This window comes from Balaenoptera ricei, chromosome 13 (genome assembly GCF_028023285.1).
Source record: "Balaenoptera ricei isolate mBalRic1 chromosome 13, mBalRic1.hap2, whole genome shotgun sequence".
In the NCBI taxonomy this organism is placed as follows: domain Eukaryota; kingdom Metazoa; phylum Chordata; class Mammalia; order Artiodactyla; family Balaenopteridae; genus Balaenoptera; species Balaenoptera ricei.
This window is the reverse complement of record NC_082651.1, coordinates 31,460,446-31,475,953: the sequence shown is the minus strand read 5'-3', so window position 1 is coordinate 31,475,953 and position 15,508 is coordinate 31,460,446. Positions and strand designations below refer to the sequence as shown.

Sequence of the window (15,508 nt, the reverse complement as noted above, 5' to 3'; positions counted from 1 at the left end):
TCCAACCTCCAACAAACTGTCATGGGGTGGATGGGATCACAGGGCCCTTCTATGTTGCCTACTTCTGGGGCAGTTGGGGCTGGGAGTGGCTAAGGAATTCAGTCTTGACCTAGGGCAGAATATTCTGAGATGTTCTACAAACCCAGAGTTTTGTTACAATTGTTCTGAAGGACGCTTCACTGAAGAGAAATCAGGGACATCTGCTGCCTTTCCTCACACTACTGACCAAAAGAACATGATGCACAGTTAACAATGGAGCAGGAAGGCTGACTCAGGGGTCCCCTCGCAAATGCTACAGGACTCCCAGCTAACACTCGAGCCTGGTGAGTGTAGATGCACTTCCATTGCCCAAGGTTGTCAGATCAGACATTCTTTTGAAGTCTTCTGCTGAGGCTTTGCCATTCTTTTATATCGAGAACTTTGTGAGGTTTATCTGAAAGCCACTTTGAGATGAAGAAGGAAGAACTGTAACATGGAAAATCCTAGAAAGGGTCCAAGTATCAAATATTTTTCAATTCTAGTGTTTACAAAGTGGTACTCACTTGGGATTGAAAGCAGCCAAGTCAGTGTGTGCAGCATCCACAAATAGAATACAAACCAGTTACAATGGAAACAAGATCAGATTAAAAAGCGTGCCCCGAAACAAGCTCTTATGATAAAGAGTGACAAAGAGTGATAGTGTACCACAGTCACACTGGGTTTTGCAGTAACACTAGGATTATGGAACAGTTAGTAAACGAGTGGCCCATGGACTGGGAAAGAAACCCTCCTAGCTAGCTCTCCCCTCCCCAGTCTCCTAAACATCTAGAATTTTCCCTTTCATGTTGTCCTAATCAAAACTAACTTGTCCTGTTTCCAGTTCCTTTACTCTCCATGAAGAAACTGAAAACCTAATCTCACTATGGCTAGTTGCTAATAATGACTCAGTTTAATAGAGCAGTAGTTCTCAAACTTAAGCATACATGAGAATCACCCAGAAGGCTTGTTAATATACAGCTGGCTCTATCCCAGAGTTTCTGATTCAGCAAGTCTGGGGTGGGGCCTGAGAATTTGCATTTCTAACAAGTTCCCAGATAGTGCTGATGCTGCTTCCAGGGACCAACTTTGAGAATCATGGCAATAGCATGACCCAAAAGAATGAGGTGACATTAGGCACCTGGGTAAGGCCAGAGGGGACACTATTTGGTGGTAGGTGGATTCTATTATAGTTCTCAAATCCTACCTTATGTGCCCTGTTCCTAGGGAACCCCTATGTTTGGTTCCTCCTGTGGACAGATGATTGCCAGAATGGCCAAAGTTCCACATATGACCCTAGAATTTGGACCATTTCTGAAAGAAATTAAGGATGTGTACTTCCAAAAGCCATGTTTGTGCGAACATTTGTGTTCAGTGCATTGGATCTGTAGTCCAGAGGGTGTGAGCAGAAAACAAGTGCCTTGATGGGGCTTAGTCCACAGAGATGGGATTTGCTCTACAGTGTGATGACAAGAGCCTGCAGGTAGGATCTCCTCACTCCCCTGGGCAAGCAACATGCCCTGGCTCAGGACAACAGACAGCTTCACCTACTGCTGGGTTTTAATGAAATAACTCAAAATTAATTATAGAAAAAAAAAAAGAAGAGAAAAAAATTGTCTCGACATCTTTACAAATTCAGAGCAGTGACAGAGGGTGAGAGGGTACAACCAAAACTATATTCCCTGATGTCAGAACAACTTTATCTTTACAAGGCCTAGTCTAAAGTAGAGTGCACAATAATTGTGCAACAAATATTTTTGGTTGACTTATCAATATTTTTTATCAGTTGTATGCATTAAGGTGCTGAACAACATGGTAACTACTTATGTGAAATGCCAACTGAATCTGAGTATAGATATGAAAACCTCACAAGCGTTCCATGAGACTGGAAGGGCCAGCATTGATATCCCCTAGGGAAACTGACATTTGGTGTGACCTTGGGTGTCTCTGGACCTCAGTTTTCTCTGTGAGTCCAGCCTGGTGGTGCTAAGAGGTATGTGGATGGCTCTCTAGCCTCTGCTCTATAGCATCCTGGGCACTCTGAGCACGTCCCACTGAAAGCTCTTAGGGGCATGATTCTGACTGTGAAAGAGGCCAGTTGTTCAGCTATGGCAAGTCCTAACTTTACAGATGGCACTTTTTTGGTCAGAAAGGGACTTCACAGGAATGAGTTGACCAGTTGGTTGATTCAGCCTCCCACCCAGCACAGGGATCCTTTTTACAATACCTTTGGCAGATGGATATCCAGGTAGTGTCCAAGGAGCTTGCTACCACCCGAGGGGGCCAATACCTCTCAGGGTGGTGGCTTCCACCACTGTTAAGATATACCTTGAATTCAGCCAGCGTTTGGCTCCTGGAGCTTTTGTTCTTCAGCCCTCATTCTGCATCTTATAGTTACACAGGGTGAATCTGGCCCCTCTGTGACATGACAGTCTTTCTCTAATACCTCTCTAAAAGCCTGGATAACCCCAGGTTCTCTAACCATTCTTTAATGACATAGTTGCCAGGTCCTCCTCCACCCTGACTAGTCCTCTACCCTGGACACGTCCCCATCTGTAGGGATGTTCATCCCTCTGGTGTGAACACACTGGCAGTGATGTGTCAGGGAGAACTCATGGTGTCAAGTGCTCATGGAGCTGGGAGGGACTTTAGGCTCCATCAGGCCTACCTCTGGCCTAGAGCAGGAACCCCTGAGTAGCATTTCTGACTGGTGTGGCCTCCACATTACTCCACACTGAGGCCAAGCATGCCTTCTTCCCTTCCTGGGGTATCACTATCACTGCTCCCTCCTGACTACGACCCTGGGCTCTGGCATTGTGATCCTCATTAGACCTCCTGTCCCCTTGATTTCCTTCCAAAAACTGGTTTAAGACCCTGTATTTGCTCCTTTGGGACAGAAAGTCCTTGGCTGAACAGCCCCTCCCAAGCAGGCTCATGCTCCTGCATTTGAGTAGACAACGGGGTAGAGGGGGGGAGGCAGAGGGGGAGTGGGTGTTAGAGGGGAGTGGGTAGTGGGAGGGGGCCTAGGGCACCTCTGGGGTTACCGGTCACCTGTGTCGGGGGCGACGCACTCGCATTTGTAGATGGTGATAGAGTCAGGCTTAAAGTTCATGTTGATGGGGTAGTACTTGAAGGCACCAATCATCTTCTTAATGGCATCATAGATGAAGATGAAACTGATGAGGGTGGAGAAGCCCTCCTCAGTGAAGCGGGTGATATACTTGATGATAAAGCTGGCATCTGTGGCCACCAGGATAAGGCACTGGACAGCTGAGTGTAGGCCAATCCAGAGGCGGAACTCCATGTAGTCCAGGCCATTGCCTCTGGAAAGCAGAGGGAATCGAAGGGCCTCCAGCCCAAGGCTCTTGGCTGTGCTCGGCTCCCCAGACCCACCCTGGGCGCCTCATCTGCCCCTCCTGTGGCACAGATGCCCTCCTAGGAAGTACAAGAGGACTGGGGATGGGGACAGTTCCCGGGTGGGGTTGTCTGGTCTTTGAGAATTCCGGGAAAGGCTCCCATGGGGTGGCAGAAAGGTGCTCACACACTTCGGTTCTTACACATTTGGTAAAAAACACCAGAGTGAAGGAAAAACAGGGAATTTCAGAATGACACAGCTGGAGCAGACCTTAGAAATGGGCTCATGTTGTAGGTGAGGCAACTGAGCCCAGAGCTGCGTGAGTCAGGGTATAGCCTTCTGACCTCCAGCTTGAAACTTTTTATACACTGCATTGACTTTCAAGTCATAATTGCTCATGAGCAAAGCAGTGTGAATTCTCTCCTCTTGTCTTGCCTGGATTTCTCCCCATGGGCTGTGCTAATATGCACTAAGGTGGCTTAAAGGCAGATATCGGAGGGAGTCAGGAGGGACCACCTGGCAGTGCCTCCTACAGGTAAAGACAGCTTTGGTACCTTCTCACCCCACCTCCCCCTTGGGGCTCTTCCCCTACCCCAACCTTGGCATACTGTCCCAAGTGTGAAAGCAGGCACTGGGGGCCACCAAGGGCACCTACTTGCTGAAGTCGAAGAGGAGCTTCTCGAAGATGAGGATGGGCCCTGTGCTGCTGAGGATGATGAGAGGCTGTCCCGAGAAGAGGCAGAACAAGGAGCCAGCCATGGCAGTGCCCAGGAAACTCTCCATCACTCCCTGGGGGCATGAGGAGTGTGAGGCTCAGTAGAGGTGTGAGAAAGGGGCCTCTCCGACAGGTTAGAACCCAGTTATCTCAGCAAGGGCCACAGTGCTCGTCCTCTATCCTAGGTCCTCTCCTCCTCAAATTCTGCTCCCCATCTCTGACTCCACAACCTCTCACAATTGCCAAGCATCACTCTCTAATTCTAGGTCCCATGTGACTTCCTTTTGGCACCCTAGGGCCTAGAAAACAGGGCTGCCAATGGTCATGCTTGTTCCTGTGCCCATTCTACTCCCAGAGGACAGTCCATTCATCCACCCAATCATTTATTCATTCAAAGATCTAGTAGGTGATTTTAAAGGTCAGACCATTCATTCATTCATTCATTCAAAAATCTATTAAGGGCCTACTATGTATCAGGCATTGTGCTAGACATTAAGGACCCATGTACAAACAAGATAATGCATCTTCATTCTAGTGGGATATACACACAAGAAACTAGGCGATTTCCATACAGCAGAGTTTCTTAACCTCAGCACTACTGACATTTCAGGCTAGATAATTCTTTGTTGTAGGGGGCTGTCCTGCGCATTGTAGGATGTTTATTAGCATCTCAGTAGCACCTCACCTCCCAGTTATAAAAACCCAAACTGTCTCTAGATGTTACCCAATGTCTCTTAGGGGTCAAAATCGTCTCTTGTTAAGAACCACTGCCATGGAATATGATAAGCTGGGATAAGGTAGGAGCACACAGTAAGAGTGAAGGGTTGGTCAGGAAAGCCTCCCAAGAGGTAGATACAGGGAAGCTGAGAACCAAAAAATGAGCAGAGAATTGACCAGGAGAATAGGGTAAGTGGATGAGAAAGAGTGTGCCGGGAAGGGGAACAGTATTCACAAAGGCTGGAGCTGAAAGGGAGCATGTCTTTGAAGAACTGAAAGATGATCAGGATTGATGGAAAACAGAATGCAGATGAGTGAGGAGGACAGGAATCTGAGAAAGGGAATACTGGGAGATGAGGCTTGAGAGGCAAGTAGGATCATGTCATGAGGGCTACTGGGGGAAGCTGGGATTTATGAGTCAAGGATGATGTGTGAATATCTGGGTCAACCATGGTGTCGCTCATTGGCTGGGGGGAGCAGCAGGTCTGGAGGGAAGATAATGGATGCAATGTTGGCCCTGTGAGTTGGGGGATCCCAAAGGGCAGCTATATGGACATGCCCAGGAGGTAGCTGGATATTGAACCTGCTGCTCAGGAGAGTGGTGTGGGCTGGAGATAGGCACTCATCTTAATTTATCTGGGAAAATGGGTCTTCACCTTGGTGCTCTGAGCTTTCCAGTGATACTATCCCAAAGGCCCCCAGTGGAGAAGACCCTTGTCTGGGTCTCAGGCTAGTGTCTCTGCTGAACTGTTTTCCCCAGGTATACCTGTGTTGTTGTCATGGTAGACATTTCTAAAAATGTCTTAACTTCAAGCTAAGAATTTAAGGTTAGTTTTTTTAAAAAGTATGGGAAGAAGGTCACAATTAGCAACTCAATTAATTGTGCTCATTAAACTCATTAAAGCATCAGTAGGAAAAGTATCAACTAACAAAGCAGATGATTTCCCCTTAAACATTTGCTCTATTTACATAATCTTTAAATTTGGTCTTTAGTAATATGATTTAGCTTTAGACCTTTTAATTATGCCAGCTTATTATTATTTTTCTCAAGGGTAAAGGATTACAAAAAGTGATGGTCTGAACCTGGATGGTAGGTCAAACCCAAACCTTGGTTTTGGGATTATGGGAATAAGCTCCTTACCACTACCTGGTGGCAGCAGATTTTTCTGAGGTTTGCATGCATGTCCCCAGCTCACACACACCTGATAATTGTCAGTGGCATCCCCCAGAAGCCCACCAAAGGTGATTGCGTTGGTAATGCAGCCGAGGTAGATGAATAGGATGGCAGAGATGGACTGAATATGGAAGCCATCGTAGAAGTCACTTGGGAACCAGGGCAGCTTCCTCTTGACATCCAGACACAGGCCACCGAAGAACCTGCTCAAGACAGGCCCAGATACTGCTTTCTCACCACAAACACCAGTGCAGGGGCAGGGCTATTTACAGGAGCCTGCAGAGTCTGCAGTGAGGAGGGGAACTTGACTAGGGGTGGATGCGGAAAGGGATCTTTCCACCAGAACATTTAAGACCAGGGAAGAATTCTGTCTTTAGACTGAGTTTGTGGTTGGCACCATCTCCACTGGGAAGGGTGGTCACGGACAGTCTGGGTGGGAGAGGGAAGGCCTTATGGGAATATGTCTTGGGGTAGACCTAACATTCCACAGGGAATGGAAATCCTGGGGTCCATAGATGGCTATCCTCCTCAAGCCCCTGATCATCCGCAGGGTGCCTGTGCTTGGTAAACATAGGTGTGTCCAACTTTAGGAGATGGAGAGATCCTGGTTTATAACAGGTTCATCAAGGGCAGATTCTGAACCTTATAACTGGTTTCTTTGCTTTGTGGAACAAACGAGCGGGGAATTTTAGGTTTAGGGAGAGTGTTTACTGGGGATGCTAGTCTCCATAGCTCCTAACACAGTGCTCAGCATAGAGCAGGTTTTCTCAGCCTTGGTACTGTTGACATTTTGGACTGGAGAATTCTCTGTTGGGGGGAGGGCAGTCCTGTGCATTGGAGGATGTTGAGCAGCATTCCTGGTCTCTATCTGCTAGACACCAGTGGCATCTCCCCTCCAGCTGGGACAAACAAAAATGTCTCTGAACATTGCCAGATGTCCCCTGGGTGAGGATGGGAGTGGGGAGTAGGTAAAGTTGGGAACCACTGGCGGGCAGAGAGCCAAGGGCATAAAAAACATGACTCGTTCTCAAAGTTATGATTTGCACATAGCTTTGCAGGGCTGTGTCCTTTCCTAAATTCAGATCTACCCAAGTTATTCTAAGAGCTGGCAAAGAAACGCAAGCCAGGAAATTTTTCTATTGTTTTCTTTTAAAACAAGTTTTTTGACTAGGTAACATAAGGTTTAAAAAATTCAAAAGGTACTCTTATGGACTGAATTATGTCCCCCAAAAAGATATATCAAAATTCTAACCTGTAAATGTGACCTTATTTTGTACATGTAATCAAGTTAAGATGAATTCATTAGTGTGGGCCCTAATCCAATATGACTGGTGTCCTCATAAGAAGAGGAAAATGCTATATGAAGACAGAAACACAGGGAGAACACCATCTGAGGACACGGACAGAGATGGGAATGGTGCAGCTGCAAGCCAAGGAACCCCAAGGACTGCTGGCCACCACCAGAAGCTACAGAGAGGCAAGGAAGGATTCCACCCAGAATCTCAGAGGGAGGATGGCCCTGCTGACACCTCGATTTGGAAATTCTAGACTCTAGAACTGTGAGAGAATAAATTTCTATTGTTTAAACCACCCAGTCTGTGATACTTTGTTTCCGCAGCCCTAGGAAACTAATACCGGTAACAAAGGGTGTCCTGAGAAAAGTTTGGGTTCCTCCACTAGCTTCCCCTTTCCTGCCAGATCCAGGAGGGGCTTTGAGGGCTGGGGAGGAAGAGCGTGCATTGGCCAGATCCCAAGGCCCGGAGTGGGTGCTGCTGACAGAGGTGGAGAAGGTTCCTAAATGGTGAGTGAGGAGAAGAGAAATCTAAGACAACTGGTGTCGCTGTCAGGCCTGGAGTGGGCACCTTCCTGTCCAGATGAGCTCTTCCCCGATCTCGTGCACGGTTGGCATCTCCCCATCATCCCCGCTGCTCCCTCCGCCGGCCCCGCTGCCGCTGCCGCCGCTGCCGCCGCCGCCGCCGCCGCCGCCGCCGCCTGCAGCGCCGCCGCCGCCTCCAGCCCCGCCGCCGCCTCCCGTCACAGAGCCGTTCATCTGGCCTAGCTCAGTCAGGGAGAACACGGATTTCCTGGAAGGAGAAGGGCGACAGGGGACAGTGGGGCTCCCAATCCTAGGAAGAGATCAGCACCTCCAGGGCTGTCCTCACAACTCCTTTACCTTTCCAACTAAAATCATCAAATATCTTAAAATACAGAGGAAAATGCAGAGAATGATCTAGCAACGCCCACACACAGGTCACCCAGGTTTTACAGATGGTCACATTCAGCATATTTGCTTCTGATTCTTTTTTTCAGAGAAATAAAGTGAAACTGAAAAAAAAAGAGTATAAACCCATGTACGCTGACATCTTTCTTTCAAATCGAAAAAAAAGAAACGGACAGACTGAAAGCTCCCTCTGACCCGGCTCCCCGATTGCCACCCCTTCATTCATACACACCTCTTGTCAGCAGAAGTCACCTTCTTGGGTGGCTCAATTCGAATATTTGGGTCCCACTCTCCAGGGGGAAGCACGATGACCTCGTCTAGAAACTCATCAATCCCCGCGATCAGATCCTCCCGATTCCTGGCCTTGTAGGCCACGTCGCTGAAGAGCTGGCAGGGAAAGAGGCAGAGGAAGAGAAAGGGCCGCTCTCTTGCTGCGGTCCCCATCTCATCCACCTCCCGGGGGCACACCACATATACTTTCAAAGAAAGTCACTTTGAACCATTACTCCAGCTGCCAATTTGCTCTCAGTTTCCGAGATGAGAACAACGGGGCAGCTGAAACATAGCACAGTGGGGACAGTGGGACATGGGGCAAGGCGGCTCTTCCTGGACCTGAAGGCCAGGTCTCTGTATTCCAGTTGTCCGACCTGGGTTGAGTTACTTACTTAACCTTTCTGCTCTCAGTTTCCCACAGAGCGAGCTCATTAGAAAACCTGTGCAGAGCCCAGTCGGAGAAGCTCAGGTATTTCAAATCTGTTTTAACATCCCAGCCCTTCATCTTTGGAGGGTCAGGCTGCATCATTCCACACTGTCTCCAGAGGGTTCTTTCTGACTTTACAGATCTGATTGGGCTATGCTCGTGTTTAAACTCCTCTAGGCTCCCTGTCACATAGTGTCAACTCTCAGCTCTGCCTACAGGCTCCGTGTAGTATATGGCTCCTCTCTCTGGTGTCACCTCCTGCTCTAGAAGCTCTTACACTGAGCCTATATCAAACCACTTCCATCCAGCTCCTCCCTCTCCAAACCGTGGCCCTTTGCCTGGAATGCCTGCCTCCTAGGCTGGTGCTCATCCTTAGCTTTAAAGCCCCCTCGTGTGTGAAGGGCCCATTGACAGCCTGGGCGGTTAGCACGTGGTTCACTCTAGGGTTGTAGGTCTATCTCTCCCACTTGATTGGTGCTCCTAAAGGGCAGAGACTATTCCCTCATTCTCATAATCCTCACACCCTGCACAGGGTCAGGCATACAGTAGGTGCTCAAACGTGACTGTTGGATAAGTGAATGAATGAAGGCACATTGTTTGACGCAGGAGCCATGACATTCAGGGGTACACGCTTCTCGTGGCACTTACGTCGTCTACCATGAGGGTTGCAATGGCACGGCCAATTTCGTTGTAGGATTTTGCTCTCCCAGAAGGTCCCAGCAGTATGAACAGAAATCTGCAAAGAAGATGGAGGAGGAGGGGGAAAGTGAGAAGGAAAAGTAAAAGCAGGTGGAGAGAAGGATTTTCTGGCCCTAAATCGTACCCATTCTTAATTTTTTAACTGGGCAGAAACGTGTCCCTTCCCTCCTCTGAATCCCGTATTTGCTTTGGAGAGACATTCCTCTTCACTCCCACCTGAGCATCTTTGCCATGCCCTGGCATCCCAGAGCTCACCCAGCAGCGCCTCTCCCAGCTGCTGGCTACTTCTTGTTTATGATTATTTTAAATAAATTCTCTCAAATTCTTCCTGAGTCAGATTGCCCTCGCCATACAGTTCCCTACTTTTCCTTCTTCGATTTAGGGGTGTCTCCAACAGCACTACTAGCTGACTGCATGGACAGCTGGCCACCCGAGGGTGGGTATGGTGGGCAGATTTCAATGGCTCTCACCTGGTGGGGACAGGCACCTCTGTCACTCCTCCCAGCATGGCTGACTGGATGAGACGCACGAAGGCAATGAATGGCTGGTCCAGGAAGTCCACCTCGCCCACGAGCACATTGGAGGCTTCTGAGTCCTTGGGGATCTTCTTCATGAATTTGTTTTTCCGCTGGTCAGTGAGGGGGACACGAGATACCCATGGATACTCACGTGCAGCGGTTTCAGCTCTCACTCAGCCTGTTCAGACTACTGTGGAGACCTGACCTTACAAAATTCTCCCAGCGTTTCTCAAGAGACTGAAGGAAATAAGCCAACACTCTCCCACAATCTGCAGATGAGGAGACTCAAAGTTGGTTAACCCCAGGGACCAATTAAGCCTTTCGTAGATGGGAAGGAACAGGCAATGACTTGACCCCCTAAGATGTTCCTTGATGGGCGAAAACCTTGTTCTACTGAAGTGTGAGTTGAGGGGTGAGACTAGAAAGTCAGGGCTTGCTGGACATCAGGTCTCTTCCCCCAGCAGCAGCTCAAGCAGATGGGAGTCTTGGCCCTTACACTCCAGCTGCCCAGCCCTCCCTCTTTGCCTTTACCCTGGATGGCCGTGGGAGGAATGAGACCATCCTGATGGCCAGAGTGGACACACTTTGTTTTTTCTTTACCACCAGCTTCCTGGCTCACAGGAACCCCTGGACCTGTGGGTCCAAGCCTGTGGGAGACTTCTGTGCCCCCAAGTCACCCCTAGAGGACCTCCCAGGAAACTCATAGCTTCTGAGCCTTTCCAACTGAGACTATCGAAGCACCCTCTGTCCAGTCCCTCTGGCTGGTGTCTAGTCAGGGCAGGAAGGTCAAATAGGAAGAATGAGTGGGGTCCAATGTGAGAGGTGCTGGAGACAAGCCCTCTGCCCCAAATCAGCCCCACTCTCTGCGGTCATGACTTTCATCCTACGGATAAGATGCCGACTCCTCCCGAGCCCTCTCTTATGATGAAAATGCCCAGGGGTGGTCACATACGCACTTTTCTTAGTCTTTAACATCTTAGGGTACATTAGTTTTTCAGATCACTTTCCCTCTGGGTAGCAGACAGAGATAGTTTCATAGAGAGAGGTGGGGAGGGAGCATTTGGGGAGGACGGGGCTGGTGGGAGTCCACAGTGGCCAACAAAGGAAGAAAGGGTCCAGGAGGTGGAGGCAAGTGGTACAGAGAGATTCTGTGGACGCCACAATTTTGCCACCCATTCCCCCTTGATGAGAGTCTCTCTTGTGGGCACAGAAATGTTTGTTTCTCATAAGCTCAGTGAAGATAGTTTCCTTCTGTCCCTGGAGAGGGGTCAGCTATGGGCATGGGCATGGCCAACAGGTCTTGCCCCTTTGGGTCCACAGCCATTTCCTGATTTGACTCGTGGGGGACGTGATACGTACTGGGCTGGGGACCTACCAAGCACTAGAAAAGGCTTGTGAGCAAGGGCTGCACCCTTATAATCTTTTAAATCCCTTAAAAAACATAAAACTCTCCACAACCACCTGGGCAACAGCCCCAAGGACCCTAACGCAGTGAGAATAAGCAACAGCAGGAGTTAATGGGAAGGCCAGAGTCCCCACAACTCAAAAAGTCCCTTTGTCCCAGGAGCAGTTAGCTGGTTCATAAGCAGGTTCTTCAGGATGGAGGTCTGGGTGTGCCAGGGCAGGCACTGTCTCCCTGCCAACTCCATGTCTCTGGGCATCAGGCAGGGAGCAGGTGGGTGGCAGGAGTGCCCTGGAGAACAAGCTTTTGAAAACAGCAATGCTCTGGGGTGGCCCATGCAAGACGCTCGTAACCATGAGCAGAGAGGAGCTAAAACAGGGCCTTGGTCCTCCCTTGTAGGCTGTGACCCCAGTAAGGAGGCCAGGGTTGTGGCATCCCAGAAATGGGCCATGCTGGTGTTCTGGCCACCCTGGCTTGGTGATGGTCTGGACATGGGCTTGTCTAACCAGGGTCCTGCTGACTCTACTGCCTGAACACAGGGGACTCTGGTCCAGCTCTGCTGAGTCACTGCACGCAGAGATGCTGTTTGAATCCACACTCTGATCACCGGGAACTCACGGGAACTCAGGGCCAATGTGGAGTGGTGAAGAAAGTTGCACCTAAAGAACACCTGAAGAACTGCCAGGGCTGCTGCAGATACTGAGAAGCAGCATCACACAACCAGTTAGGAGAGCTGGACGCTGGTGCCTGGTGTTGGGTTCCAGTCCCTAAATCAAAGGCAGCATTGCCGGGGGAAAGTAGAGGAGAGTATTCGTCTTACCACTTAGGTAGTGAAAAATAGGTTGTGAAAAATTTTACTAGGCAGTGCTTTCTTATAACGGCTCCACTGTCTGTGCGCATGACTATAGTAAAGCGGGATTCTTCTCTAAATAATATTCCAGAATACTCGTTCCTAAGTCACTCCCAAATTAAGGGCTCTAGAGTCAGACTGCCTGGATCAAATCATGGGTATGCCACCTTTCAGCTGCATGAACTTAGGCACGTTATTTAACTGCTTTTATATTCTCATCTGTAGAGTGAAGATGATATAGTACCTTCATGATGCACAGAAAATGCACCACACAATGTAGTGCATGCAATGTGTGGACCTCAAATGTTGGTTGATGCCGTTATTATTGTTATTTTATTATTTTGGCCACCAAAGGGCCCTGGAGACACTGACATGAGGGAATACTCTTGTTTTGCCTTCCATCAAACTTGGGACTGCCTTGGAGGCCTGGAGGTCACCCAAGCTTCTGAGGAGTAGGTGTCAAAGTTCAGGTTTCCCTCATCACCTTCCTTCCCACTCCTGGGGGCACAGGAAAGGAGACCTTGGGACCTTCTGCCCCTGAGATGTGAATGTTTGGAATTGAGGGCAGCCTCCTCTGGGCTTCCCTCGGGGGCAGAGTCATGGGGGTCCTGGGCTGTGGGCTTAGAACTTGGACTCAACTTGTCTGCGGGATTCTGATCTCATCAAGGAGGTTTCAGCCAAGCTGGTGGGAGACACGAACTGACTTTATCCGGCACTAGCCAAGGAGAAGATACACTATTGGGCAGTCCAGTTGATTCACTATCATTATTGTCCCCACAGGGAGGCCCCACTGCTCTTCTCTACCAGCCCAAGCCCCCACTTCATCCTTAAAAGTGTTTGCGGGTCATGGATGAGGTGAAACTCTGTGTGGCAGTCTTCTCTCTCCAATAAACCCCAAGGTCAGGGATAGCTGGCATCTCATCTGATCACAATTCTCTGTCCCCTACTCCTTCCAGGGCCTGGCACAGAGCCAGCACCCAAGTGATGGACTGGACTGGGTCACCAAGGCAACCCAGAGCCCCACCCGCATCCTTCCCGGGGACTCCCACTTTTTCACGGGAGTAGAGTTTTGCCTGTAGGGGCTCCCTACCCCTGAAACCAAAGACTTCTTCCTGCCCTGGCCCTCCACTGCAGCCAAGTGCAGGGGCTTTACTACCTGGTCTGTATTTGGGGTGAGAGAAATATCATTCATGCTTCTGCTCTGGGCGTGACCTAGGAGAAAAGGAAAAGAAGGTCCATCAGGGGATGACAGGTTCTCACAGGTCCTTTTCTCTTGGTCTCTACACAGGCTTTTCCCATCTTCACAACCAAAGTAAACTCCCCTCCCCTAATCCTGCAGCCCCTCTCAGCTAGCATTCTCTCTCTTTTCTTCTTTTCAATGGCAGCTTTCTTAAAAGAATTGCTGGGCCCCAGGTTCTACTGCATCCTTCTCACTCCTCAGTGTGCTACGCCCTGGTCCCAGCCCTCCGCCCTGCCTTCTTGGGCAGAGACTAAGATGTTGCTCTGCGCCAGGCCCTGAGGTGGGGAGGCACACAGACACACTATTGGGTAACGAGCCAGGTGTCACTAAGCTTGGGTCTTGCTGGAGAGAAAAGAGCAGTTTCACCTCTGTCCTCCATGACCCATGCGAGTCTTTAAAGACGGCTGGGGATTTGGGCCGGCAGAGGGAAGGAAGGTGGGGTTCCCCATGGCGAGAACAGTGGTGGTGAACTATTCGAACAGCTCCTTCCTCCATTAAGGCAGGAGAAGTTCAGCTCTCATTTCCCACCAGCAGCCACATCCAGTGAGCCCTCTCAGGCTTTCTGTGGTCTGTGGTGTCCCCGCACTTCCAGACTCTGCTTTCCATTGGCTCCCCTCTCTTATTTCCATCCAGGATCCTCTCTTGCTCTCCTGGGCTCTCCTCAGGGCGTTGCTTTGCACTCAAACCCTCCAGAGGCCTCACCCCCATCCTCCTCGGTCAATCCCATCCCCTCCTGTTTCTTCCCCATCCACATTTGTGCTGGGGATGCCCAGGTTGGGTCTCCAGTCCAGATCTGTCCTGAGCTCCAGATTCCTCTGAGCAGCCTGAGCTGGCACCTCAAACTCAACACACCTGAAACGAAACTCGTTGTCTTCCATCAAACGTCTCCCCCCATAGACCCCACACCACCGGTGCTTCCTCCCCTTTGTCCACTGGCAATCAGAGCAGACCAGGAGCCAGCCTCGACGCCTCCCTCTTCCTTATTTCCCACTACCCACCAGTCGCTGGATCCCAGCGGGGTCCTTCTCTCTGTTCTTGCTCTCGCTGCCCGAACATGGCCCCCGTCTCTTGGTCCCAATAGTTCAGCCCCTTCTAGTTTATTTCTCAAATAAAAATCTGATCATGATATGTCCCGGCATAAAACTTCTCAGGAGTCCCCATTACCCTCAGAATACAGGCTGGGGCCTTTTGCAGGATTCATAGGCCCCTTTGGATTGGACCCTCTTTCCCTTAGATCCTGGTGAACTGAATCACACTATTTCCCCGAATATGTGGCACACCCTTCACAGCACCTTCCCTTCACATGCTGTTTGTTTCCTTTGTTCTAAAGAACACCCTCTTCCTCCCCCATGCTCCTGGAAAACTTCTATTTATTCTCCAAGACTCAGGCAAGTGTCTCCTCCTCTTTGAGCCTTCCCAGGTGCCACCTTGGGGTGGGGAGGTGTGCACACAAAGCTGTAACCACTTATTCATGTCTTTTATCCAGGTCCCCACCACGGCAGCGCTGGCACTTCATACACAGTGAGTAACTGAGCAAAAGGCTCGTCCCAAAGCCGTCCACCGCCTCTGATTGCCAGCGTCCCTCTGCGGAATAACCAAGACCAGGGAGACTAAGAGCATCCTGGGGTCACTAAGAACAAACCCCTGCCTTGGCGAAGGTCACATCACCGTCACCGCCCTGAAGCATTCCTCTGGCCCGGTCAGGGGCACAGCCCTGGGATGTGCTTGTTCGTATCTTGTCATTCTAGTAAAAGTATTTAAAGGAAAATACTCCTTCACGCTGCTTTTTCTTTTCACTTCCCAAGTTCCCTCTTTCCTTTGCCTCACAGCTCACCTGTCTGTTCAGCCCTGATGAACTGCCTGACAAAGTCCGGTCTGTGACCATGCCCCTCACAGGCTCCA

At 49.8% G+C, this 15,508-nt stretch overlaps 1 protein-coding gene across 5 annotated transcripts in view; it reads right to left on the bottom strand.

The window, feature by feature from the left end:
• Nucleotides 1-15,508, bottom strand: part of SLC4A5 (solute carrier family 4 member 5) — a 126,529-nt gene that overhangs the window by 29,750 nt on the left and 81,271 nt on the right. For all 5 annotated transcript variants that reach the window (XM_059942568.1, XM_059942567.1, XM_059942570.1 and 2 more), the window contains 8 exons: nt 13,523-13,578; nt 10,067-10,224; nt 9,546-9,633; nt 8,430-8,584; nt 7,839-8,060; nt 6,005-6,179; nt 4,026-4,159; nt 3,067-3,338 (listed from right to left, as the gene is read on the bottom strand). In XM_059942568.1, coding sequence (XP_059798551.1) covers nt 3,067-3,338; nt 4,026-4,159; nt 6,005-6,179; nt 7,839-8,060; nt 8,430-8,584; nt 9,546-9,633; nt 10,067-10,224; nt 13,523-13,578 — 1,260 coding nt within the window. The remainder of the gene's footprint in view (nt 1-3,066; nt 3,339-4,025; nt 4,160-6,004; nt 6,180-7,838; nt 8,061-8,429; nt 8,585-9,545; nt 9,634-10,066; nt 10,225-13,522; nt 13,579-15,508) is intronic.